Source organism: Fukomys damarensis, unplaced genomic scaffold (genome assembly GCF_012274545.1).
Source record: "Fukomys damarensis isolate Sample0158 unplaced genomic scaffold, DMR_v1.0_HiC HiC_scaffold_14, whole genome shotgun sequence".
Taxonomy (NCBI): Eukaryota; Metazoa; Chordata; class Mammalia; order Rodentia; family Bathyergidae; genus Fukomys; species Fukomys damarensis.
The window spans coordinates 43,032,458-43,057,436 of record NW_022900926.1 but is presented as its reverse complement, the minus strand read 5'-3'; the positions used below and the strand labels follow the sequence as shown (position 1 = coordinate 43,057,436).

The following is a 24,979-nucleotide window of genomic DNA, read 5'->3' as shown; positions in this document are numbered from 1 at the left end:
CGGCCTCGCGCCTGCGCACCGAGGGCCACGCGGAGGTGGAGGCGGAGTGGACTCGGACTCCGCCCTCAGCGCGGCCTGTAAGCCAAGCAGGTGGCTTTGCTTCACTCTCTAGGCAGCACCGACGGAGAACGGCGGCACAGACGGTCGAGGCAGAATGAGTGCAGGCTCCGATCCCGTGGTCATCGTCTCAGCGGCGCGGACCGCCATAGGTGAGTGGCTGGCGGGCCCAGCTCGGGGTTCGAGCCGCCTACCCCGAGGGCCAGACCTACAAGATGTGGGAGAAGGGTGAGCAAAGGACCCGGCCAGGACCTTAGGGACCCTAGAGCCCCTGGCCTGGCCCTGCGCGGCGGCCCCGCCCCCTGTTCGCCTTAGGGGACTGCTCCGCCCCTCGTCCTCGGATTGGCTCCCCATGGTAGAGAGAGTGCGTGGCCAGACTCTCTCATTGGCTGGTGTCGGGAGAAACTCTCTGGTGAGGACTCCTGATTGGCCGGCTCTGGACGCGCCATCTGTCGGACTACGGTCTCTGGCCCGAGGTCCGTCTGGTCCTAAGACTTAGGGTTATCCTTCATCTCCTTTAGTACCATAGTTTTCAAATCCTTGGCCCTCTAGAGCACCCGCTGCTTTCGTTTGGAAATGATGGGGCCGCATGAATCGGCCCCTTGGCCTTTCCAAATGGCGCCCATCCCGCCGGCCCCGGCACGCGTGGTAGCTTCTTCAGTGTCCTCAAGATTCTTCATGTGTCTGTTGTAGGTTCCTTCAATGGTGCTTTATCTACTGTGCCTGTCCACGACCTGGGCTCAGCTGTCATCAAAGAAGTCCTGAAAAGGGCCACACTAGCCCCCGAAGACGTGTCCGAGGTCGTATTTGGACATGTTTTGTCAGCAGGTAACTCCTCAGTGACCCAGGAGAGCTCAGGTTTATTAGGAACAGACCTCTCTCTCTCTCTCTCTCTCTCTCTCTCTCTCTCTCTCCCTCCCCCTCTCTCTCCCCCCCATCCCAATTCCTGTACCTCTTACCAGCTCTCAGTAATATCATCCAGGGTAGGACTCGGCTGTGTTAAGTGTTTTTCGAGATTGATCCCATACCATTGTTTAGAAACAAGGCCGCCTTGATGCACCGGATTGTGTGCATGGTCCCCCATATTCCCCTAAAATGTCATACATTTTATGGAAATATATTGAAGTTCTCCTATGTGCCCAACACTGTGCAAGGAACTTGTGTAGGGGGTGGCTGAAACACTCCTGGCTGGATTGCTCCTCATTGGCCAGAGACTTAATATTATTCCCTCGGGGAAGATCTAGTCCTGAGAAATTCTCCATTTTTTTATTCCTTTTGAACTTGTAAGCACTGATCCTTGGCTGTTCTTAATTACTTATAACTAGTTTGGGTGTAGCTCAGTGGAGAATGCATGGCCAGTATGTGCATGGCCCACTCCCAGCACCAGAAAAAACCCAAAAAACTCCCAACTAGTTTTGTCCCTGAGAAGCTGGATCCTAACAGCAACATACCTTGAGTATTTTTGTCTTTGTTGCATGATTTCAGACATGTAGGCTGTTTACAGTTTAGAGCTTATTGCAAAATGATGGATTTTCAGAGGGAGTGACAGTGCACCTTCAGGCATGAAGATGGGCAGGTGCCAAGGTGGCAGTCACACTGAGTGAACGCTGAGGTTACACTTACATGATTAAGCAGCGATTTTCAAGGAATATCCTTTCCTTTCTCCAGTGTCTTTGTTCTTTTACAAGAAAATTGGGCTGTGTAGACTAGGAGGTTTTTGTTTACTTTTTGGGTGGACATCTTTCACTTAGTTTGAGGCTTGAGGTTTTTCAACCCCCTCATCCACACTCTGGACTTTGTATTGGCCCTGGATCTTATCCTTTTTACAAGGAAACTGAGCTCTGTGTTGACCTAGGTCTTTGTTTACTCTTTAGGTGGATTTGTTTTTGTTTTGAGACCCTGAGGTTTTTTCCCAAGCCCTTACCCATGGTATGGACATTATACATTGGTTGGGCCTTGGACCTTATCATCAGGCTCAGAGATTATATTCTTTTTTTTTGAGACAGATCTTGCTCAATAGTTCAGGCTATCCTTGAGCTTACTTTGTAGCCCTGGCTGGCTTTGAACTCTCTCAGCAGTCCTCCTGCCTCAGCCTCCCAAGTGCGGCACCACCACATGCTTTGAGAGATTATAGTCTCTTGAGCAAAAGTTTGAAACCACAAGTTTATGTAGATTTTATCTACAGCTAATGATCAAGAAAGTGAAGGAAGAGGGAAAAACATCTATCTTCCTTTCTTTTTGGGGGGCGTCTTTTGAGACAAGGTCTCCCTATGTAGTTCAGGCTGATCTTAAACTTACCATGTAGCCCAGATTGGCCTTAAAACAGTGATCCTCCTGCCTCAGCCTACTGAGTGCTGGGATTTTAGGTATGCACCACCACAGCTGGCCTTCTTTGCTTTTCAGGTAACCCCAGCTTCATGTCTCCCTGCCTGCTAATGTCTAACTTTCTGCCTAACAGTCATGTTCAATCACTAGCATATACTCTAATTAATTGTACTTATAATTGATAATATTCAAAATCAACTTCTGTCCTTACCTGGTCTGAGACTTGACTAATGTACGGGTGTAACATTCCTTATTAGAAATGCTTGGAGCCAGTCATGGTGGTGCACACCTGTATTCCCAGCAGTTGGGAGGCTAAGGCAAGAAGAGGCCAGACTAAACTGTGTAGTGAGATTCTATCTCAAAAAAAAAAGAAAGAAAGAAAGAAATACTTGGGACCAGAAGTGTTTCACATTTTGAATTTTTGTTATTGTTGTTTTGAGACAAGGTCTTGCTATATCGTTCAGCCTGGCCTTGAACTCACTATAGAGCCTAGGGTGGCATCCTCCTGCCTCAGCCTCCCAAGTGCTGAGATCGAATTGGTTTCTCCCTCTTTTTGTTTGTTTTTCTTTGAGATTTGGGAGTATTTGTATATTCATATATGAGATATATTGAGCTCAGACACAAGTTTGAACGTAGTGTTTATGTTACACCCTAAACATATAACCTGAAGGTAATTTTATACAGTGCATTTTTTTTTTCTGGGGGGAGTTTGTACTGGGTATCAAACTCAGGACCTTGCGCTTGCGAGGCAGGCACAGTGCCACTGAGATAAACCCTCCAGCCCTTATATGGTATTTTTAATAATTTTGTGCATAAAACAATTGTGTATCATAACTAAAGAGCTGAGAAGAGTCTTTTTTTTCCTTAAGAATACTGAATAAATTGTGTCTTACACATCTACATTTTGACTGCAAACTGATATATGATATGTTGGGTTTGGAATTTTCTACCATGGCATGTGGGCACTCAATAAATTTCACATTTGGAGCATTCTTTATTTCAGCTTTTCAGAACAGGGATAGTCAATTTGTATTTTCCTCAAAATTTTGTAATTCTTCCTAATTCCTTTCTTAACTTGTCCTCGTGGACCTTAATGTCTAGTATGAAACCACACTACTTTCTCATGGTTCTCCCAGGCTTTAAAAGAATGCATGTGGCGGCACATGCCTGTGACCCCAACTCCACATTTGGAGGTGGGGGGTATGACCATGATTTCAAGGCCAGCCTGGGCAATGTAGTGAGGCCCTAGCTCAAAATAAAAAAGGCTGCTAGAACACTTGTGATACAAGGTCCTGAGTTCAGTCTCCAGTACTGGGAGAAAAAGAAAAGATGCCTATGGTGAGACTTTGAGATGTCAGGTAACTTATTAAGGTCACAGTCTGAAGTATAGTGAGTGAGTGAACAAAGATCTGTCATCCTCCTTATATGAGGTACCCTCCACAATCATGTAACAAATATTCACTGAGCACTGACTGTGCCAGGCACTATTCTAGTATCTAAGGATAAGCCCTATCTTTATGAGATAGAAATCCTCATTTTTGTGGATCTCATATTCTGCTATTATTTTTAACATCCCCCCATAGATACATCTACCCCCGCTATGCTGGAACCCAGGGCCTTCCCACTGATCTATATCTCCAGCCTTTTGTTTTTTTTTAGCTTTTAGCTGTCTGCCTTTTGAGACAGGGTCTAGCTATGTAGTTCAGACTGGTCTTGAATTTGCAGTGATCCTCTTGCCTCCCACATGCCCCAGCAGCCTTTTTTGAGACAGGGTCTTGCTAAGTTGGCTGAGATGAACTGCAACATGATCCTCCTGCATCAGCCTCAGAGTGGTGGGATTACCGGAGTGTGCCACCATGGCCCGTTTTAATACTCATTTCCTAATCCTAACTACCTTGAGGATTGGGTGTACTAAAAAACTCTACAAAATTTTTAAGAGGAATTATTTACTTGAATGCATATGTAATTTATTGTAGCTTAAAAAGCTGGAATCTTATATAATATTAATGTCTTTATTAACTATTGTCTTATGAGTTCAATTCATGGAATATATTGATACTGTCTTTTTAATCATTTTCCCTGGGTGAATATTCTTTCTGTTTTGTGGTGATAGAGATTGAACCCAGGACCTCAAAAATGCTAGGCAAGCACTCTACCACTGAACTACATTCCCAGCCGCCCAGGGTGTATTTTCAGTTTCAAGCTATTTTATTTGTTTTTAGCCTCCAGCCTAATTTTATTTCATTGATTGATTGATTGATTGATTGGTACTGGGGATTGAACTCAAGACCGAGTTTGCAAGGCAGGTGGCAGAACTACTGAGCTAAATCCCCAGCCCTCCAGCCTAATTTTAAATTAGTATCACTGAGATGTTTATGACCTCTAAATTTTCATCAGGGACATATTTTTGTTTTAAACAAACATACCTGGTAACAGTGTGAGGTACTGGTATATCTGAAACTGGTAGTAGACTGACCGTTGTATAAATATTTACATTTTACTCTGATAGTAGACAGTAGTGACTGAGAGTAGTAGGAATCTTTGGCTTCCTTCCTTTTCTGCTACTTTGAGTGATACATTCTTCCTAACAAAAGGAAATCCCCATAGTTAAATTACAGAAGGGTATTTATTCTAGTTTTGTATGTAACTTAACTATGTGGTGTGATGAATAATAAGGAAGAAAAAAAATTTTTTTTCGGGACCAGGGATCAAAGCAGGACCTTGCACTTGCAAAATAGGCAGGGTGCCACTGAGCTAATCCCTGGCTCAAAAAATGATTTTTTATCAAATTTCTTTAAGTTACTCTTCTCAAGTGTCTTTAGCCCTGGACATGGCTAAGGATCATGGCTTTCATTAGAAATACTGGTATTAACCTAGGTTATGCCTTATGAGCAGTATGTGTGTATGATAATAGTTGGTTGATATCCTTGGTTTTGAATTCTTTTCCTGTTATGAGGAAAAGTCAAGTTCTATCAAAAGATGAAGATCTTATGGTTCTGTTTTAAGGTATTAAGAACTCTATACAGCAAAATGTGTGTATCTCTAAAATACTTAGACAGCAGCACAAGGCAATATACCAGAGCTAGACTGTGATAGGCAGAATGTGTCTGGCCTTTTTGCCTTTGGTGGGAATTAGCCTATAGGCTTCATAAGTGGCAGCTGAGCTAGTTGGCGATTTTACATGTACTCATACTCAAGTATTATACCTTTCTCCTTGATTGCTCCAAGACCTTTATGTTCCTTCTTTCAGGTTGTGGGCAGAATCCTGTTCGACAAGCCAGTGTAGGTGCCGGAATTCCTTACTCTGTTCCAGCATGGAGTTGCCAAATGATCTGTGGATCAGGCCTTAAAGCCGTGTGCCTTGCAGCCCAGTCAGTAAGGATAGGTGACTCAAGTATTGTGGTTGCAGGAGGCATGGAAAGTATGAGCAAGGTAAGCTCTGAAGAGATCCCTCTCACTGACCTCTCCCTGAACAATTCTGTTCAGTGCCTCAGCAATTCATTTTTCCCGGACAAAGCTAACAGCGCAAGGTTGTGGAAATACCCCTAAAATACCTAACTACAATAAATACAGTAGATTAAAAATCAAAGCACAATATAGTAAATACAATTTATTAATTTTGTATAGGTACTTTACCTTCACGTGGAGGCTTCCTGGCATAGGGGAAGCTGGAGAGAAATTGGAAGAGGAGAAATGTTAATTTTCGGAAGGAATTGCCTTCCATAATGACTGCTGGCAGTATACTTTCTGAGTTCTTTTTTCTTGGTCTTTTTTCACTTTTTCTCACCAAAACTTCATCTGGGCAAGAGTGGCGCTTTGAAGCATCACCCCTTTGTGTCCACAGCGAGACACCGCATGACTCACTTTCAGCTACACAGGATTTTACAAGTTTGGTTTGACTGTTGAGCAAAGTTACGAACACCAAGTGTATTTTTTCTTTCTTTTTCTTTTTTTTTTTTTTTTTTGTACCAGGGATTGAACTCGGGTCCTTGCTCTTGCCAGGCAGGCAGCAGAACCACTGAGCTAAATCCCTGGCCCCAAAGCGTATATTTTCAAACGTTGCTATTCAAATAGTAGAAAGTTCAAGCTTGGAGCCATTTGACAAATGGGATATCACCTTAAGACATAGTAGAATGGATGAGGTTGGAGGAGACATAGAAATAGGCAGGAAGGAAAGTGATGGATTCCTCAGAGTAGGCAGGCTGGGGTCATCCGCTAATCTTAGGGGCATTCTGATCCTAATGGGGAAGGGCTGCAAAGGGAACTAAAGGAAGGAAATACTAGATATCTCTGAGTGGGATCTTTAAGGAAAGACTATGACCCCTAAGCTTAAATCCATTTTTATTCCTTATTTCCAGGCTCCTCACTTGGTTCACTTGAGAACAGGAGTAAAGATTGGTGAGATGTCACTACGTGATAGTATACTCTGTGATGGTCTTACAGACGCTTTTCACAACTACCATATGGGTGTGACCGGTAAGGCAGACATAGCTGAAAATATAACTTTGAAAAAGTTGAGGAAGACCATGTAATATCAGGGTCTCACTGTTGCATGCCGTTTAATCTCTCATTTGGTCAGGAGACTGAGGCTGGGAATGGCTCTTGCTGTTCAGATGCTTCATGGAGGTTGCCCATGTGGCCTATATCTCTTCAGGTCTCCTATCAGAAAGTCACCCCAGGGCTGGGGATTTAACTCAGTGGAGCTGCACCTGCCTTATAAGGGCAAAGTCCTGAGCTGAGTTCAATCTCTGGCGGAAAAAAAAAAAAGTCATCCCAGATGACAAGAGATGTTATTGTCAGAGTAGGGCTGTGGTGAGGCTGGGCGTGGTGTCGCATGTCTGTAATCCCAGCACTTGGGAGGCAGAGGCAGGAGGATCACTGTGAGTTCGGGACCAGCCTGGGATACATAGTGAGTTCCAGGTCAGTCTCAACTATGTAGTGAGACCCTGTCTTGAAAAGACAAACAAAAAGAACAGGGCTGTGGTGGATGGACCTTGTACTCAGGTGAGGAGCCAGCCCATGCCTGTCTACAACATGCAGCTCACTGACTATCCTCATGGCCCTCACCGTGCTCACTTTAAGTCTGTCCCACAATCTGGGCAGAAGTCAGATATCAGTACAAAGTAATCAATCACAAGACAGGCCAAGAAGATAAACCCAGAGAAAGGACAGCCAAGATGGCAGATTTTAACCATTTAAAAGTTAATCCAGGCACTCTCTCATAATCTCAGCCACTTGGGAGGCTGAGACAGGAAGATCAAAAGTTTGAAGCCAGGCTGGGCAACTAAGCAAGATCCTGCTAAAAAATAAGAAAACAAAAAGTGCTGGAGATGTAGTTGAGTCGGGGGAGCACCTTTCTACCATGCTTGAGACCTGTGGAAGTTCCATTCCCGGTACCAAAAGAAGAATGAAGTTAATAGTTTTCAAAAGACAGGGCCGAGGATTTAGCTCAGTGGTTCCACCGCCTGCTTCTCAAGTGCAAGGACCTGAGTTCAATCCCCAGTAGCCCCCCACAAAAAGAAGACAGCTCTCCTTAGTGTCTTCCCAAACTATGTTGCCAAGGATGCAGTGGTAGCTACTGCAGCTACTGCTAAAGTTAAAATTCCACCTGAAAAGATGACCATAGCCACCACCTGCCTCACAAGGACAAGGTCCCAAGTTCGATCCCTGATACCCAAAAAAGAAAAAGGAAAGAAAAGATGACCACTGCAGGAAATAAAGCACCACAAGATCTCTGCCTAGAAAGCCTCAGGCCAGTAGGCAGTATCTCCTCTGAAAGCTCAGAAGAGTCAGAACTCCAATCATAAAGTACCTGTTCCAAAAGTATCTGGCAAGAAAACACAAGAGGCTGTTCTCAAAGTAAAAATGAACTAATGTGCTTTTTGGGTGTGTTTCTCCTTGTAAGCAGAGACCAGGTGTCTTGTTATTTTCTTGCTGCTCCGTTAAAATACCCAACATCCACAAGTTAAAGGGGGAAAGCTTTATTTTGACTCAAAATTTTTAGAGGTTTTAATCTCTAGTGAGCTGGTTTCAAGGCCAGCATGGTTTCAAGGCAGGGTAGCATGGCAGAGGAGGAACAGTCCACGGCATGGCAGGCAGGAAGCAGCGAGCCATCAGGGCTATACATATACCCTTGCAGGCCATGCCCGTAGTGACCCTCCTCTTCCCACCAGGCTTCACCTTCAACATCACACCCAGCTGTAAACCCATCAGTGGACTAATCCTGTATCATAGATCCATGATCCAGTCACCTCCCAAGAACCCCACCTATGAGCACATGAGGCTCTAGGGGACGTATACATATAAGCCATAACACCAGGTCCTAGTCAGTTTTGTACCCCTGTGGACATTCATAGTTTCCCTGATGAACTAAAGCAAAGTGAGTAAATAATTCTCTTCCTTCCTTCCTTTCTTTCTTTCTTTATTACTTTCTTTCTTTCTTTCTTTCTCTCTCTTTCTTTTTTGAGACTGGGTCTTGCTATGTAGTTTAGACTGGCTTGAATTCACTATGTAACCCAGGCTCGTTCCAAACTCACTGTGATCCTCCTGCCTTAGCCTCCTGAGTGCTAGGATTATAGGCATACAAACCAAGAATAGAAATATTCTTCCTACTTTGTGAATCACTGACATTGGGGAATGTGAAAAGTGGCAGGTACTTCGGTACTTTTGGATCAAACCCTTTATTTTACCAAATGAGGAAACAGTGATCCTGTGGCAGAAGCAATATCAGGTAAACCAGGACTTGAGGTTTTGCACAATTACATCACTATTCATTCATCTAAAAAACTTCTTTGTTCTTTTACTGACAAACTGAGAAAAGAGAAGAACTAATGCAAGACTGACAGCAGGAAAGCTCGACTATCACTGGCTCTTTACCTGGGGTGCTTTGCAAACTGTGAAGTGACAGAACCCAGCACAGAATGGAGGCAGAGATTTTGGAGCTGTTTAGCTGCTGGATTTTAGTGGGCAGGATACAGGACAAATGGGAACTATAAAGAAAAGGAGTTCTAGAAATCTGTAAAAGGAGTTCTTTTCAAGATACTGAGCTATGGCTGTGCAAGGAAATACTGAAGGAGGCCTAGTAGAAAACAGCTGCTAGGAAGCTGTGAACTAAGTGGATATTTTCTGGATTGCTGGGAAATTCAGGAGTTCTGCACAGCTGTGATAAGGAGACAGTGTAATGCCAACAGTTATGTCTAACAGTTGCAGCAGGGTTTTTCTTTTTTCTTTCTCTTTTTTTAGTGGTAGTAAAGTTTTATTAAAGGTAGGAAAAGAAACAGGCTCTGCAGTGCAAGTTTGGGCCAAGTAAAACTAGGAAAAACTACACTCTACAGCAGAGGTGGCAAACCTGTGGCGTCCATGTTATTGTGTTTTTCTTTTAAGACAAAAGATGTAGTGTGGGTGGACCCTGTGGCTGGAGGTATAAGGATCTGAGGCAGGAGGCAGAGTTGACTCTTGTGATCAAAAGGTTTGTGAGACTCACCAGCGAAACCCCATGAGGGCCCTGTAGATGCTGGGCCTGTGTTGTGTCTTGCTGAACCTTGAGTCAGAGCTGATGGAGAAGTTGATGTGGATGGTACAGTAAAAGAGGACCTGAGGAAAAGCAGAAAAGGCTCAAGGATAGATAATGAAGTAGTGCAAAGAGAGGCAGAAGCCATATAATTTGATGGATTAAATGCATTGCAAATACAAGAACTTAGAGAAAAATCTGAAAAGTTTGCTTTCCAAGCTGAAGTTAGCAGGATGATAAAATTTATCATCAATGCATTGTATAAAAATAAAAGGATTTTCCTGAGAGCTGATTTCAAATGCTTCTGATGCTTTAGGTAAAATAGGCTAATACTACTAACTGATAAAAACACACTTCCTGGAAATGAGGAACTGATGGTCAGAATTAAGTGTAACAAGGAGAAAAACCCGCTGCACATCACAGACACCAATGTAGTTTACCACAGAAGAGTAGGTTAAAAACCTCAGTACCATAGCCAAATCTGGGACAAGTAAATTTTTAAATAAAATAACCAAAGCACAAGAAGATGGCTAGTCAACTTCTGAACTGATCGGCCAGTTTGGCATTGGCTTCCATTCTGCCTTCCTTGTAGTGAAGAATATTATTGTCACATCAAAACCCAGCACATCTGGAAATCGGACACCAGTGAATTTTCAGTAATTGCTGACCCAAGAGGAAATACACTGGGACAGAGCACAGCAATTACCCTGGTCTTGAAAGAAGCAGCATCTGACTGTGTTGATTGGCCATATTATTAAAAATTTTATCTAAAAGTATTCACTTTTCATAAACTTTAGTATTTGTGTGTGGAGCAGCAGGACTAAAACTGTTGAGGAGCCCCACAAGAAAAGGAAGCAGCAAAAGAAGAAAAAGAAGACTGATGACGAAGAGGCAAAAAACTAAAGAAAGTCGAAAAGACTATGTGCAGTTAGGAACTTATAAATGATATCAAACTGAAATGGCAGAGACCATCAAAAGAAGTAAAAGATGAATACAAAGCTTTCTACAAGTCAACGACCCCATGGCTTATGTCCACGTTACTGCCAAAGGAGGAGTGACCTTTAAGTCCATACTGTTTGTCTCCACATCTGCTCTGCGTGGTCTGTTTGATGAGTATGGATCTAAGACGAGCGATTCCATTAAGCTGTATGTGTACTGAGTGTTCATCATGGATGACTTCCATGATATAATGCCCAAGTACCTGAACTTTGTCACAGGTGCTGTGGACTCAGATGATCTCCTGCTCGATGTGTCCCGTGAGACTCTTCAGCAGTACAAGCTGCCCAAAGTGATTAAGAAGAAACTTGTCTGTAAACTCTGGACATGATCAAGAAGATTGCTGAAGAGAAATGCAACAACACTTTTTAGAAAGAATTTGGTACCAACATCAAGCTTGGTGCAATTGAAGATCACTCGAATTGCAGCCATCTTGGTATACTTCTTTGGTTCCAGTCTTCTCATCAACCAACTGACATAAGTAGTCTAGACCAGTATGTGGAAAGAATGAAGGCAAAGCAGATCTACTTCATTGTCAAATCCAGCAGAAAAGAGGCCACATCTCCATTTGTTGAGCAGCTTCTGAAGAAAATCTGCGAGCCTATTTACCTCACAGAACCCATGGATGGATAGTGTATCTGGGGCCTTCCTGAGTTTGATGGGAAGAGGCTTCAGAATGTGGCCCAAGAAGGAACAAAGTTTGATGAAATGGAGAAAACCAAGAGAGTTGGGAAGCAACCAAGAAGGAATTTGAGCCTTTGCTCAACTGGGTGAAAGATAAAACCCTTAAGGACAAGACTGAAAAGGCCATGGTGTTGTAGCACCTGACAGAGTCTCTGTGTGCCCTTGTGGCTAGCTAGTATGGCTGGTCTGGCAGCATGGAGAGGATCATGAAGGCACAGTGTACCAGACAGGCAAGGACATCTCTACAAACTACTACACCAGCCAGAAGAAAACATTCGAAATTAACCCCAGGTACCCCCGATCAGAGACACGCTTCAGCAAGTTAAGGAAGACAGACTTGACAAAAACATTGTAGACTTTGCTGTGGTTCTGTTTGAAATGGCAACTCTTTGGTCATGTTATCTAGTACTGGACACTAACGCCTATGGAGACAGAATAGAAAGACTGCTTCACCTCAGTCTAAACATTGACCTGGAAGCAAAGGTTGAAGAAAGAACCAGAGGAAGAGCCAGAAGACACAGCAGAAGACATGAAGCAAGATAAAGAGGATAGAAGTGGATGCAGGCACAGATGATGAAGAACAGGAGCTAGTAGAAATACAAAGCTGAAAAAGATGAATTATAAATTACATTCAGATACTGGCTCCTGCGTGGAGAGGGACTGTGAAATTAAGTCATTTCTTTTGAAGGAGATTTATTTTGGATGCTCCATCCCCTTCTCTCCCCCCTGCACTGTAAAATGTTGAGATTGTGTGTCACAGGAGGCAGGAGGAAGTGGGGGGGTTGTTGAATTTTAACATTCTTTATGCATGCAAATTTGTATTATTTAACTGAATATTTTTTAAAAAGACAAAGGATGTTAATGTAGAGTTGCTTTTTCTAAACTAAAACTTTAGTATTCAGGTTTAATTACCTTGAGTGGGTTTTGGGTTGCAGTTTGACACTGAGTCTCTAAAAGGTTTGCCATTACTGCCCTACAGTGTAAGTTTGGGCCATCATTCCACACAGTGAGAAATCTAACAAAACAGAGAGAAACAAAAAAAAAAAAATGCCCAAAAGTTTCCTGGCTGGCTATCCCAAATATGTTACTGTATTTTGGGGTGCTAGATTCTCCTTCTGGAGGTGGTTTCTAGGTTCTTTCCTTCTTGTGCCAAAAATTGGTCAAGATAAGCACAAATGGTAGCAATGTTTTATTTTTATTTATTTATTTAGTTTGTTTTTTTTGAGACAGGGTCTCACTATGTAGTTGAGACTGACCTAGAACTCACTACATAGCCCAGGTTGGTCTCCTGCCCCAGCCTCCCAAGTGCTGAGATTACAGGCATGTGCCACCACACCGAGCAATAGCAAAGTTTTACTAAAAGCACGAAAAGAAATAGGCTGTGCAGAATGAATTTGGACCAAGTAAAAGTAGGAAAAGAATACACCCTACAACATGAGGGTGGGCTATCATACAAGAGCAAACACAGAGGCTGCAGACTTAAAGTGACAGGTTGATTCTAAAATATATTTGAAAATGTAAAGGACTCAGAACAGCCAAAACAGTTTTGAAAAGGTAAAAGATAAAAGGACGTACCTTATCTAATTTTAACAGTATAAAGCTGAGCTAATCAATGCAAAGGATTAACAACCAAAACAGAGTCTAGAAACACACGTGCAGTGATTTCCAGCAAAGGCACCAGCATAATGAAATGGAGAAAGTAGAGCCTTTTCAGTAAATGGTGCTAGAACAACAGATTACTCACATAGAAAAAATTCTCAACCTCCTACCCCCTACCATACACAGAAATGAACTGAAGATAATAATGGATCTAAAAATAAAGGTTTGCCAGGTGTGGGGCCGTATGCCTGTAATCCCAGCACTTGAGAAGCTGAGACAGAAGGATCAGCTTGAGTTCAATGCCAATCTGAACTACATAGCAACACCCTGTTTCAAAAAAGAAAGAAAAACTTCTCATCAAAAGCACCACAAAAATAATTAATAAGTGAGCTGCAAATGAAGAAAATACTTATAATACAGTATACATATTTAATAGAGGACTTGTATATAAAATATATAAAGAATTTATACAATAATAATCTCAAGGTCATTTTTGTGGGGGCGGATCTGGGATTGAACTCAGGACCTTGCATTTGTGAGGCAGGTGACAGCACCATTGAGCTAAATCCCAAGCCCACTTATACAATAATAATAAAAAGATAAGCATCCCAACCGAAAAATGAGCTAAATTTTGGGCCGGGGATTTAGCTCAGTGGTTTGGTGGCCTGCCTTGCAAGTGCAAGGACCTGAGTTCAATCCCTGGTACCAAAAAATAAATAAATTTTTAAAAAATGAAAAATGAGCTAAAGATTTGGCCATGTTTCACGAAAAAGATGTATGAATAGCCATGAAAAGGTGCTCAACATCTCTTGTAAGGAAAATGTAAATTAAAGGAAGTGTGAGTGTGTGTGAGAGAGAGATGCTGGAATTCAGACTTAGGACCTCCTACATGCTGGGCAAGTGCTATTCCACTGAGCTGTGTTCCCAACCCAGCAAATGTAAATTAAAACCATGATAAGGTATCATCTTACATTTTCTAGAATGATTAAAATCAAAATGACTTAACACTAACAAATATTGGCAAGGATGTGGAGCAGCTCGAACCTTCGCGCAATGCAGCAGTGAATATGAAATGGTGCCACTGCTTTGGAAAAAGATTTGAGTTTTCTTACCCAAAAGAAATTTTTTTAAAAAGTCACAACAACTGTTCATGCATGCGTATGGCAACTCTTATTGTGGTGTATGTTGCCTATGTAGTTCACGCTGGCCTTGAATTCACGCCGGGCTGGTCTCAAACTTTGATGATCTGCCTCAGCCTCCCGAGAGCTGGGATTATAGCCATGTGCAGCTACATCTGTTGTAGCAATGTTATCCCTAGCAGTGCAAACCTAGAAACAACTCATATGTTCATCAAGAGGAGACTGTGTAATGAATAGTGGTATGTTCATACCAGGGAATACTGCTCAGAAAAACTGCCGCTATACACGAATGAATTCTAAAATCATGCTGGGCAGAACAAGCAGAATTGCATTTATAATCCCTGGTGAAATAAAATTATTTGCTTTTGACAAGGAAAATTAATAGATATGTGATAATTTTTAAAGTATGGAAATATTACATATGTGCGATGTATGATTGCAAGCAGTTTTCAAAAGCCATTAAGATACGTATATGTGTGACTTCTCTATTTTATTCTATTGTATATGTTTTATCATAAAGAAAATGGGGGAATTGGGATAGGAGGAGGAAGGAAAAAAGGGGAAAAAGATACCTGAAGGTAGCCACGGTAGCATACCGGTAGTCCAGGCTTAAACCCAAGTTTGAGGCCTGCATGGGCAACATGGCAAGATTTGGGGATTTGTTTGTTTAATTTTGAGACAAGGTCTCACCCAGTTACCCAGAATGGGCTCAAATTTTCAATCCTCCTGACTCAGCTCCCAGTGTGCTGAGGTTACAGGCATGTGCCACTATGCCCAATTGAGACTACATTTCTTTTTCCTTTTTTTTTGTACCGGGGATTGAACTCGGGTCCTTGCTCTTGCAAGGCAGGCCACCGAACTGCTGAGCTAAATCCCCAGCCCTGAGACTTCATTTCTTAAAAAAATATTGAGCTCTTAGGGTTGAGGATTTAGCTCAGTAGTGCTGCCTACACCTGCCTAGCAAGTGCAAGGTCCTAAGTTTGTGCTCCAGAATTTAAAAAAAAAAAGGTGACTACAAAAATATTGAGCTCTAGTTATATAGTTTGCTTTTTTCAGTGATGTGGGATGGCACAATCTGAAACCACTTTCTATGTATTCTGAGTTTTACAAATGACTATTTTAAGGATAATGGAAACCAGGCTTTAGTACCAGAGAAAAGGGGACGTGTGGCTTGTGTGAGATTGCATTCAGGGATATCAACATGAATTCAGGCTGTCACCACGTGTTTATAATTTGTATAGGTGTATATATGAGGGTTTTTGGGGGGAGTACCAGGGATCAAACTTGGGACCTTGAACTTATGAGGCAGGAGGTGGAACCACTGAGCTAAATTCCCAGCCCTATATATGAGTCTTACTGAACAGGTTTGGAGGTAGTGACAGCAGTCCTAACTTTATTTCTAAATACCTTTCTTTTTTCTTTTTTTTTGTGGGGGAGGGTGTCTCACTATGTAGTTGAGACTGACCTGGAACTCACTATATAGCCCGGGCTGGTCTCCAACTCACAGCGATCCTCCTGCCTCAGCCTCCCAAGTGCTGGGATTACAGGCGTGCACCACCATGCCTGGCCCAAAATACCTTTCTTGCTGGCTGTACAGCACATGGCTGTAATCCCACATGAGATTACATGAGACTGAGGCAGGAAGATCTCAGGTTTGAGGTTAGTCTGGGTAAACAGGTGAGACCCTGTCTCAAAATACAGGTGAAAAATAAAGGGCTTGGGAGCCAAGTGTGGTAGTGTTGCCTGTAATCCCAATACTCAGTAACTGAGGCAGGAGGATTCCAAGTTTGAGGTGAGCCTGGAATACGAAGTGAGACCCTGTCCCCAAAAATAAAAAGGGCTGGGGGTGTATCTCAGTTGGTAAAGCACTTGCCTCATATGCACAAGGCCCTAGAGTTTCATCTCTAGTACCATAAAAATAAAAGCCTTTTCACTAAAAGTAATTTCCTAGGAGGGATACAGGATCCCTCACAAAGCATTGCACAGTAAACCCTAGGGGAGGCTGGGAATACATGTGAGGATGGCTTGACCTTCCAAGAACCAGTTCATGAAGTTGTTTTTTTGTCTTTGTTTTTTTCCTAGCTGAAAATGTAGCCAAAAAGTGGCAAGTGAGTAGAGAAGCACAAGACAAGTTTGCTGTTTTGTCTCAGAATAGGACAGAGAGTGCACAGAAAGCTGGCCATTTTGACAAAGAGATTGTACCAGTTTTTGTGTCGTCTAGAAAAGGTAGGTGTATAAAGGGTGATTTTAATCAGCCTATTTATAGGTAGAAGTAACATCCAAAAGAATAATATATGGGAATGTTTATAATTTTATCTTACGTTTTTCAAGTTGCAAAGATATATCCTTGATACATCTGAATGAGGGGAAGAGGAGATGCTGTTTGGTACATGGTTAACATGGCAAACCATCAGCCTGACTGTCCACAGCTGCTGTGTATCATCACCAGGTGTCATGAGAAACCGGACTGTTGGCTCATGGCTAACTTATTCCCCATACGTGCTTTTAAACTAAACCTCTGTATAACTGAACATTTGTTCCTTCCTGTTGCTTCTGTGTACATCTCATGTTCATATTTCTAGAAGCTGGATCTTTTAGGGTCGCTTGTCCTTACGTAATACAGAATGCTGCAGCCAGCTTCCCTTATTGGTATCTGATGTGTCCCACCCATCTGAGGCTGGCATTAAGATTCCCTGATCCACTCCCTAGTAACCAAATACTGGGACCCAAACTTTTGTACCTTTTCAACATATGACCCCCTCCTGTAACTGCTTTCCTCAGAAACGGCAATGGATTCAGAAAACAAACTGTCTCATGAGGACAATTCTCATAAAATGATTTAACATACAGTAATTCTTATACTTTCCTACTAGAATAAACATGGGTAGATATTAATATTTTCGGTCTAATGTGAATCTTCATGATTCTGAGAAATTCACCATTCCCAGCACACTCACTGACATCTATACTAATCTCAGGTAACTGGTTTTATTCTTGCCAGGTCTCACAGAAGTTAAAATAGATGAGTTTCCTCGTCATGGGAGTAACCTTGAAGCTGTGTCCAAGCTAAAGCCTTACTTTATCACAGATGGGACAGGAACAGTCACTGCAGCTAATGCTTCAGGTTCGATTTCTGCTGGTCATGTGGGAGAAAATGCCATGGTTTGTAAAGTCTACCAAAATGTCTTTGTACACTAAAGTTCTTTGGATGTGTGGAGAGGAGTCACACTGTCTAGTTCAGGATAGCCTTGAACACATTATAGAGCTCAGGTTAACCTCGAACTCACAGCACGCCTCTTGCCTCACCCTCCCAAATGCTAAGATTGCAGGCTAGCAACACCATGCCTACCAGAATTTTATAATTTCTCAATATTTGATCACTGACTTAATCTATTCTGAATTGATCTGGTTTCTTGGCATCTCAGTTAAGACAAATGAAAAAGTAAATTAAGGTACTCAAGGTTAGCTACTTTTCTTACACCAGACACTTCTAATACATCCTTGTAAGACTTGAGTTTATTCCGTTTCCTTTCATATCTCTCCCTCCCTCACTACTGTCATTTTCCCACTTTCTGTGGTCATTTACACTACACTTAGCATTTGTAACTGTACTGCAGAGCCAGCTGAATCATGGCAAGCAACTTTGCCAAGATGTCAGAATAATTTAACTTGCGTCCAAAGAAAAGAAGGTAGCCAAAGATATGTAACTGAAGTTAATGAGTGTTGTACAAATCAAGTCACTCTCATTTCACAGGAATAAATGATGGTGCTGCAGCTGTGGTTCTTATGAAGAAGTCAGAAGCTGATAATCGTGGACTTACACCTTTAGCACAGATCATTTCCTGGTCACAAGCAGGTGTAGACCCTTCCCTTATGGGAACAGGACCAATTCCAGCCATAAAGCAAGCTGTGAGTACATGGGCTCTTATCCTTTGTTCTACTGATAGGAACCTTGAAAGCACAGTAACCTCAATTCTCTACTAAATTCTCTTAAAACCTCTCCTTAGACCGCCTTTCCAATCCAGGACTGTATGTTTTCAGTTACTTCTATCAGGTTTCTGGGGTTTTTTTTTAAATAAAATACGCTTCCCTCTTGGTATTTCTCTCTCATCTTTGTCCATCATGAAGAGCAATCAAGAACAGTTGGATCACGTTTTCACAGATGCAATTCTGCTATATCATCTGACCTGCACATAATCATTAAATGTTGAATGTTATTATTTCAGTCTTTACAACAGTTTAGAACTTCTCCTTTAAAGGACATTTTAGTGTACATCCTTAATCTTTTGGATGGAATTAATATCACTAAGAAAATGTTACCAGGCCTATAAAACAATTTATAGATAGAATCTAGAGAACAGTGTATAGCAGGAGGCAGTTCTTTAAAGGAATCCTTTTACATCACACAATACTTTCCTTTGGCCAAAAATAAATGGTTCAGCTGGGCACGTGTGGCACATGCCTGTAAACCCAGCACTTGGGAGGCTGAGGCAGGATTGTCGGCTAGTTCAAGGCCAGCCTGGGCTATATAGTGAGTTCAGGCCAGCCTGAACTACAAAGTAAGACCTTGTCTCAAAAAACAAAAAAAAAAAACAAAGAAAAAGAAAGCGTTTAACTTCAGCCTTCCCACCCAGAATTCTATGCTATTCTTTCTTTAGGTCGCAAAAGCAGGCTGGTCTCTCGAGGATGTTGATGTATTTGAAATCAATGAAGCCTTTGCATCTCTCTCTGTTGCAATAACTAAAGAACTTGGATTAAACCCAGACAAGGTAAACATTATGCAGTACTCATGCCAGTTAACTCACAATGTAAACTTAAATGTGAATAGTATCAAATTAGATACTTTCCAGGGTTGACCACTGGTTACATTAAAAGCTATGACTTAAGTCCTACTAGGATTCCATTCACTTTTTTAATGTTTGCCAACAACAAAAACAAAATAAATCAAAAAAACCTTGACATTAGTTTACTTCAGAAATGGGGCATTTTAGATTGGGGGGGGTGGGAGTGTGTTGAGACAGGGTCTTAGTATGTAATTTAGATTGGCTTTTAACTATGTAGTCTAGGCTGGTCTTGAACACACAGCATTCCTGCTTCAGGTTCCTCAGTGCTGGAACTATAGGCATAGGCCACATGCATAGTCTGGTAATTTAGATTTTTAAAATCATATTTAATCTACTTAGGTGTACTTTGCCTATTATTCCAGCTACTCAGGAGGTCGAGACCCCAGCAAAGGTAACTGTTAGGCCCTGCCTCAAAAATAAAATGTAGTGGTTCACTGGTAAGAGTGCTTCCCTAGCATGTACAAGATCCAGGACTGACCCCCAGTGCTATTAAAGAAAAAGAGAAGGCGGTCAGCAGTGAGTATCAAAAAGGTGTGAATTTAATTCTAAGCAGTTAAGAGAAAAATTCAGTTTGAAAGGGTAGTTTACTGGTGTAACATTAGGAAGGAAAAATAAAAATTTGAGTCTTTAAGCAATGCCCAGAAGAAATGATCTAAGAAAAATCTTGTCTTCCCTCTTAGGTCAACATTGAAGGAGGAGCTATAGCTTTGGGTCATCCTCTAGGAGCATCTGGCTGTCGGATTCTCGTGACACTGTTACACACACTGGAGAGAATGGGTGGAAGGCGGGGTGTTGCAGCCCTGTGCATTGGGGGTGGGATGGGAATAGCAATGTGTGTTCAGAGAGGGTGAACCACTTAACAGTAGTCTCAATCTAAACTTAAACCACATTTCTTTTTAACTAATAAAGTACAATATTGTAATGTGAACTTGGAGGACCAAAGTGAAGAAAGAAACCCATCTCCTGCTTCACAAAAACAAGCTGTCAGTGCTGTTCTTTAATGTGTAATAAATACTAGGCACAAAACATTGCATCTAAAATTGTTACAAATAAAAGGGAAATCACATCAGTCATCAAGGGCTCCAGAATGAACAGCATCTTCATAACCTCCATGTTTATCATCTTTACTTTCTGGGTGTAATTTAATCAGATCATCAATTCGAAGAATAGTAATCACTGCTTCTGTTGCAAATTTCAAGCTCTTTACTTTAACTATGGTTGGTTCAAACACTCCTGCTTGCTTCTTGTCTCTTGGCTTACCATTGATCAAATCAAGACCAATCCTGCAATTAAGGGGAAAAACTGCGTAAATGATCTCTTACAAGTTAATTAAGCAGCCCACTAATTCTCCTATTCCTAAGAAATGTTGAAGACTGCAGTAGTTAACTAAGATATGTTATGTACATGTACCAACTCCCCACAATGGATGTAACCATTATGTATTACAAAAGGTACTAATAAATAAAGACACAGCAGTTAATTGACAAGTGCAAGACTGAGAAGCATCGATTAGGCTGAGAGGGTATAGCAAAGAAAGCCTGATTTCATGCCCAGTATGGTGACATACACCTGTAATCCCAACACTCCGGGGGCTGAGGCAGTACAATAACCACAATTTCAAAAGCAACATAAGCTACATAGTTCAAGGCTGACCTGAACTATATTGAGATCCTGTCTCAAAAAAAAAAAAACAGGCCAGGTGTGGTGGCACATGCTTGTAATCCCAGCACTCAGTAGGCTGAGGCAGAAGGATCGCTGTGAGTTTGAGACCAGCCTGGGCTATATAATGAGTTTCAGATCAGTCTCAACCTATATAGTGAGACCCTGTCTCAAAAAACCACAAACAACCCTGATTTCCAAGGATCACTTAATATATAGTCAGGTGCTATGGCCAAGTGACATTACAGCTGTCTTGGTTTATTTAAATACACGGTATGATGTTCTCACAACAAATCACCTAACAAGATACTCCTTAGAATGCATCCCTGTTGAAGCCATGCATGACTCTAAGGGGGTGCCTGAAAATAGATATGGTTCACCCTTTTAAAATCTTAAGACTTTCCTGCAAGTAAATGACTCTAACCAGGGAAGCAGGGTAGGAATCAGTTAAGCAGTCATCATCCTTTGGAGAAGCTGTGACTAAGCACTAACAACCCATTGTAATGTTTAAGTCTTTTGACAGGTCTGCGATTGACATTTGCTGACCTAATTGACCACCATCATTTTAAATGCCATTTTCCATAGGTACAGAAAGGGATTTTTTAAAAAAGGTATGTTTCATTGTGACATGATAAGCATTTGACAATGAAAAAAAAGACAAGAATACTGTATGCTTACCATTTTAGATTTTTACGTTCTGGGTTAACTTGAGCCTCATTATGAAAAGCCCTTAACTTTGCAACCAGATCTGTGGAGTCTTCAGCAGCGTTCACTGCCAGTGTGTTAGGAATGACAAGAAGAGATCTTGCAAACTCTGCAATAGCAAGCTGCTCCCGAGATCCCTAAGAAGAAAGAAAGTCTGGTGACTCTTCACAAAAGGAAAGGAAAGTAACGAAAACTTACAGCAGCAGCTAAGGTCTCAGACAAATAAAGCTAAGGTCTCAGACTGATAAAATGCAAGAGTAGCTCCCAGGCCCTTGAAAATAAAAAATTCTTACCATGCTGGTGGTGTAGTTTTCAAGGTATATGGAAAGGGCTGCTTCTACGGCACCCCCACCGGGAACCACAGATTTGGACTCCAAAACTCTCTTCACCACGCAAAGTGCATCATGTAAAGAGCGCTCCATCTCATCACACATGAAATCATTAGCCCCACATAAGATAATTGATGCAGATGTTCGGGCCTTTGTACTACGAGGAGTAAAAAAGGGAGATTCTTATACACAGACATTCACAGCAAGGGCCCTTCGTTACATTCTGCTTACAGAGGACACTGACATACTCTACCCAACGGTGTCCAGGCCACGCAGAAGAGAAGACACAGTTACTTCATCTCAGCTGGCAATGGCCCAATAATACTGTATCCCATGCGTATAACTGCTCATATCACCGAGAGATGATAGCAACAAATAAATGGGAAGAAAGTTTATTTGTCCTTGAAAACAAAGTCTGCAGTGCTTTAGGATTCACCAAGTGGCTCTTACTTTCTGATTAAGATTAGTTCATCATCACAGATTCTCTTCTGTACCACCTCTTCTGCTTGTCCCAACACTGTAGCTTCAAAAGTTTCTTCACCTTCCAAATTGGCCAAGGTAGACAGGACAGTTGCTATTAAGAGAGTTACTTCATCACTAAGTTGTCTCATAATGATTTTTTTGTTTTACTTTTTATTTTGGTACCAGGGATTGAACTCAGGGCCTTGTATTTACGAGGCAGGTGAGATGTCACTGAGCTAAATTCCCAGCCCTTATTTTGTTTTTTGGTTTTTGAGATGGTCTCACTATGTAGTTGAGACTGAACTGGAACTCACTATGTAGAGCAGGCTGGTGTCAAACTCACAGTGATCCTCCTGCCTCAGCCTCCTGAGTGCTGGGATTACAGGCATGAGCCACCACACCCAGCTCTCTTATTTTGTTTTTTGAGAGAGTCTAGCTATGCCATCCAGGCTGTTGAACTCACTATGTAGCCTAGTTTGTACTCAACCTTCATCAGTTCTCCTGCCCCTGCTTCCCAAGTGCTAGAATCACAGGTATGCACTACCATACCCTCTTCTCATAATGATTTTACCATGCCTTATACTGAAACATTAAAACAAAATTTTTTTCTTTTTTGTTTTTTGCTTTGCGACACAGAATTCACTATGTAGTTCAAGTTACCTTTGAACTTGTGTTGATCCTCTTGCCCCTGCCTCCCAAATGCTGGGATTACAATCAGGAGGCACCACACCCAGCAAGAAACATTTATTTATACCACAAGTGATACACTACAAATCTAAGGTTTATGGCTCACAGAAGCAACTGCCATTTTCTCCTAAAACCATCATACATATTATTATATTATTTTTGGTAATGGAATCAAACTCAGGGCCTCACAATTCCAGGCAGGTGCTGTGCCGCTTCACTATATCCTTGGCCCATACCATCATGCATATTAACAGAAAGCATTTTAGCCGGGGATCTAGCTCAGCGTTTGGTGGCCTGCCTTGCAAGTGCAAGGACCCGAGTTCAATCCCCAGTACCAAAAAAAAAAGAAAGAAAGAAAGAAAGCATTTTACCCAAGACATACCTCCAGAAGCTTTAGCAATGCGCTTAAGGTCCCTTTTTAAGACTCTTCTAACTGCCATCCCACCCGACTCCACGAAATACTTCAGACACATGTCATCAATTCCACCAGTGGTTAGAATAACATTGGCACCAGTTGCCAGGATCTTCTGAATTCTCTCCTTTGTGATATCTGATTCTCTACAGAAAAAGCATGTTAATTTCCAAGAGTTACCTTTTCTGTAGTTTTAATTTCCTTTCAGCATTGCCCACAAAAATAAATGGGTAAATTCTATCAACCATCCCACCCCAACTTACAAACCTAATTTAAAATAGTCTGATTTATGAAAAAATTGAAGCAATGGAAAAAACCCCACTTTGCTCTCCAAACTTCAATTTGAGTTTCTTAGCAACAAGTGTTCTGAAAAAATTTCAGCCCTAGCCTCCTGGTGCCTACCACTGACTAAAAAGAAAGAAGACAGACTGAACCTGCCCTGTATACACCTCACCCCAAGTCCTGTGCCTGATCTGTATGTGAATGGGGGAGATGTAGAAAAAATACAAAAAAACACACCTTGTTGACAGGACCTAGTGACCTTCCCTAGTGTGGGGAGGATTTACCTATCACACCTCTAAGACCAGCATTACTAGACTGGTATGCAGACAGGACAAGCAAAAGAGGCATAAATCAGCCCAATAGGCAGGACAAGAAGTCAAGGAATCAGGGTTTTAGCTCAGTGGCATCACGCCTGCCTCAAAAGCACAAGGAACCAAAAGAAAGTTAAGAAAGGAATCCAAACTGCGGTAGAACCACTGAGCTAAATCCCCGGTAGATGTATTTAATTTAGAGGCAGAAATCAATTGGTCTTAGAGAGAGATTGGAAGAGAGGGGGCTATTAAGTGAAAACAGAAGAGTTAAGATTATTCTCTAGTTTTTGTGCCTGTGTGGAAGGGTCCCCATCACTAAAACAGCCATGAGTAGCCTTGGGGTATCATCAGGAGTTAGTTTCAGAACACTGATTTTGAGATGCTTAAGAAACATTCAATTAGATAGATGATACATGTGTTTGAGTTTTGAGGAAGAGATTTGGGAGTCTCAAGAATAAATATCTAAAGCTGTGGAGACAAAGGAGTTATTCCAGGGACAGTATAGACAAGATAGTATGACAGAGCCTTTCTTCCCTGCATTTCAAGACAAAAACAGCCAAAGCCTTGCTAAAAATGAAGTATAAAAGGCTAATATGTCTAGGGACTCTCATACTCACATCACTCATGCCACTGGCGCATGGTCCTCCACTGAAGAACAGAAGAGTTGAAGAGCAGATGACAAGTGAAGCACCAGCAGTTTTGTGTAAGTCACTCTAGGGGACCACGATAGAAATGTACAAGGACAGGCCACACATGGTAGCACATACCTATAATTCCAATACTCGGGAGGCAGAAGTAGGAGGATCACCATGAGTTTGAGCCTAGCCTGGGCTACATAGTGACTTCAAGGCCAGCCTGAACTATATGGTAAGATCTTGTCTCATAAGAAATGTACAAAGGGACAGGGATTTAGCTTAGTGGTTCTGCCACCTGCCTCACAAGTGCAAGGACCTGAGTTAGATCCCTGGTACAAAAAAA

The 24,979-nt window shown here is 41.9% G+C and overlaps 2 protein-coding genes, 2 non-coding genes and 1 pseudogene across 4 annotated transcripts in view; 3 read left to right on the top strand and 2 right to left on the bottom strand.

Moving 5' to 3' along the window:
- The first annotated feature begins 28 nt into the window (after window positions 1-28).
- Acat2 (acetyl-CoA acetyltransferase 2) lies at window positions 29-20,180 on the top strand. Its single transcript, XM_010631068.3, has 9 exons — window positions 29-209; window positions 751-885; window positions 5,633-5,814; window positions 6,741-6,858; window positions 16,393-16,536; window positions 17,312-17,434; window positions 18,065-18,219; window positions 18,969-19,079; window positions 19,835-20,180. The coding sequence occupies exons 1-9, from the start codon at window positions 155-157 to the stop codon at window positions 20,003-20,005; spliced, it is 1,194 nt and encodes a 397-aa protein (XP_010629370.1). The 5' UTR covers window positions 29-154; the 3' UTR covers window positions 20,006-20,180.
- LOC104866850 lies at window positions 8,917-12,409 on the top strand (annotated as a pseudogene).
- LOC104866852 (T-complex protein 1 subunit alpha-like) overlaps window positions 20,151-24,979 on the bottom strand; it is an 11,658-nt gene continuing 6,829 nt past the window's right edge. The window contains exons 7-11 of the mRNA XM_010631069.3: window positions 23,379-23,554; window positions 22,298-22,421; window positions 21,812-22,004; window positions 21,492-21,655; window positions 20,151-20,437 (exon numbers count right to left, since the gene is read on the bottom strand). Coding sequence (XP_010629371.2) covers window positions 20,221-20,437; window positions 21,492-21,655; window positions 21,812-22,004; window positions 22,298-22,421; window positions 23,379-23,554 — 874 coding nt within the window. The 3' untranslated portion in view covers window positions 20,151-20,220. The remainder of the gene's footprint in view (window positions 20,438-21,491; window positions 21,656-21,811; window positions 22,005-22,297; window positions 22,422-23,378; window positions 23,555-24,979) is intronic.
- Window positions 22,105-22,234, bottom strand: LOC117286061. Its single transcript, XR_004517199.1, has one exon. It is a non-coding gene; the product is annotated as a small nucleolar RNA SNORA20 (small nucleolar RNA).
- Window positions 23,794-23,906, top strand: LOC117286063. The gene has a single exon (XR_004517201.1). It is a non-coding gene; the product is annotated as a small nucleolar RNA SNORA51 (small nucleolar RNA).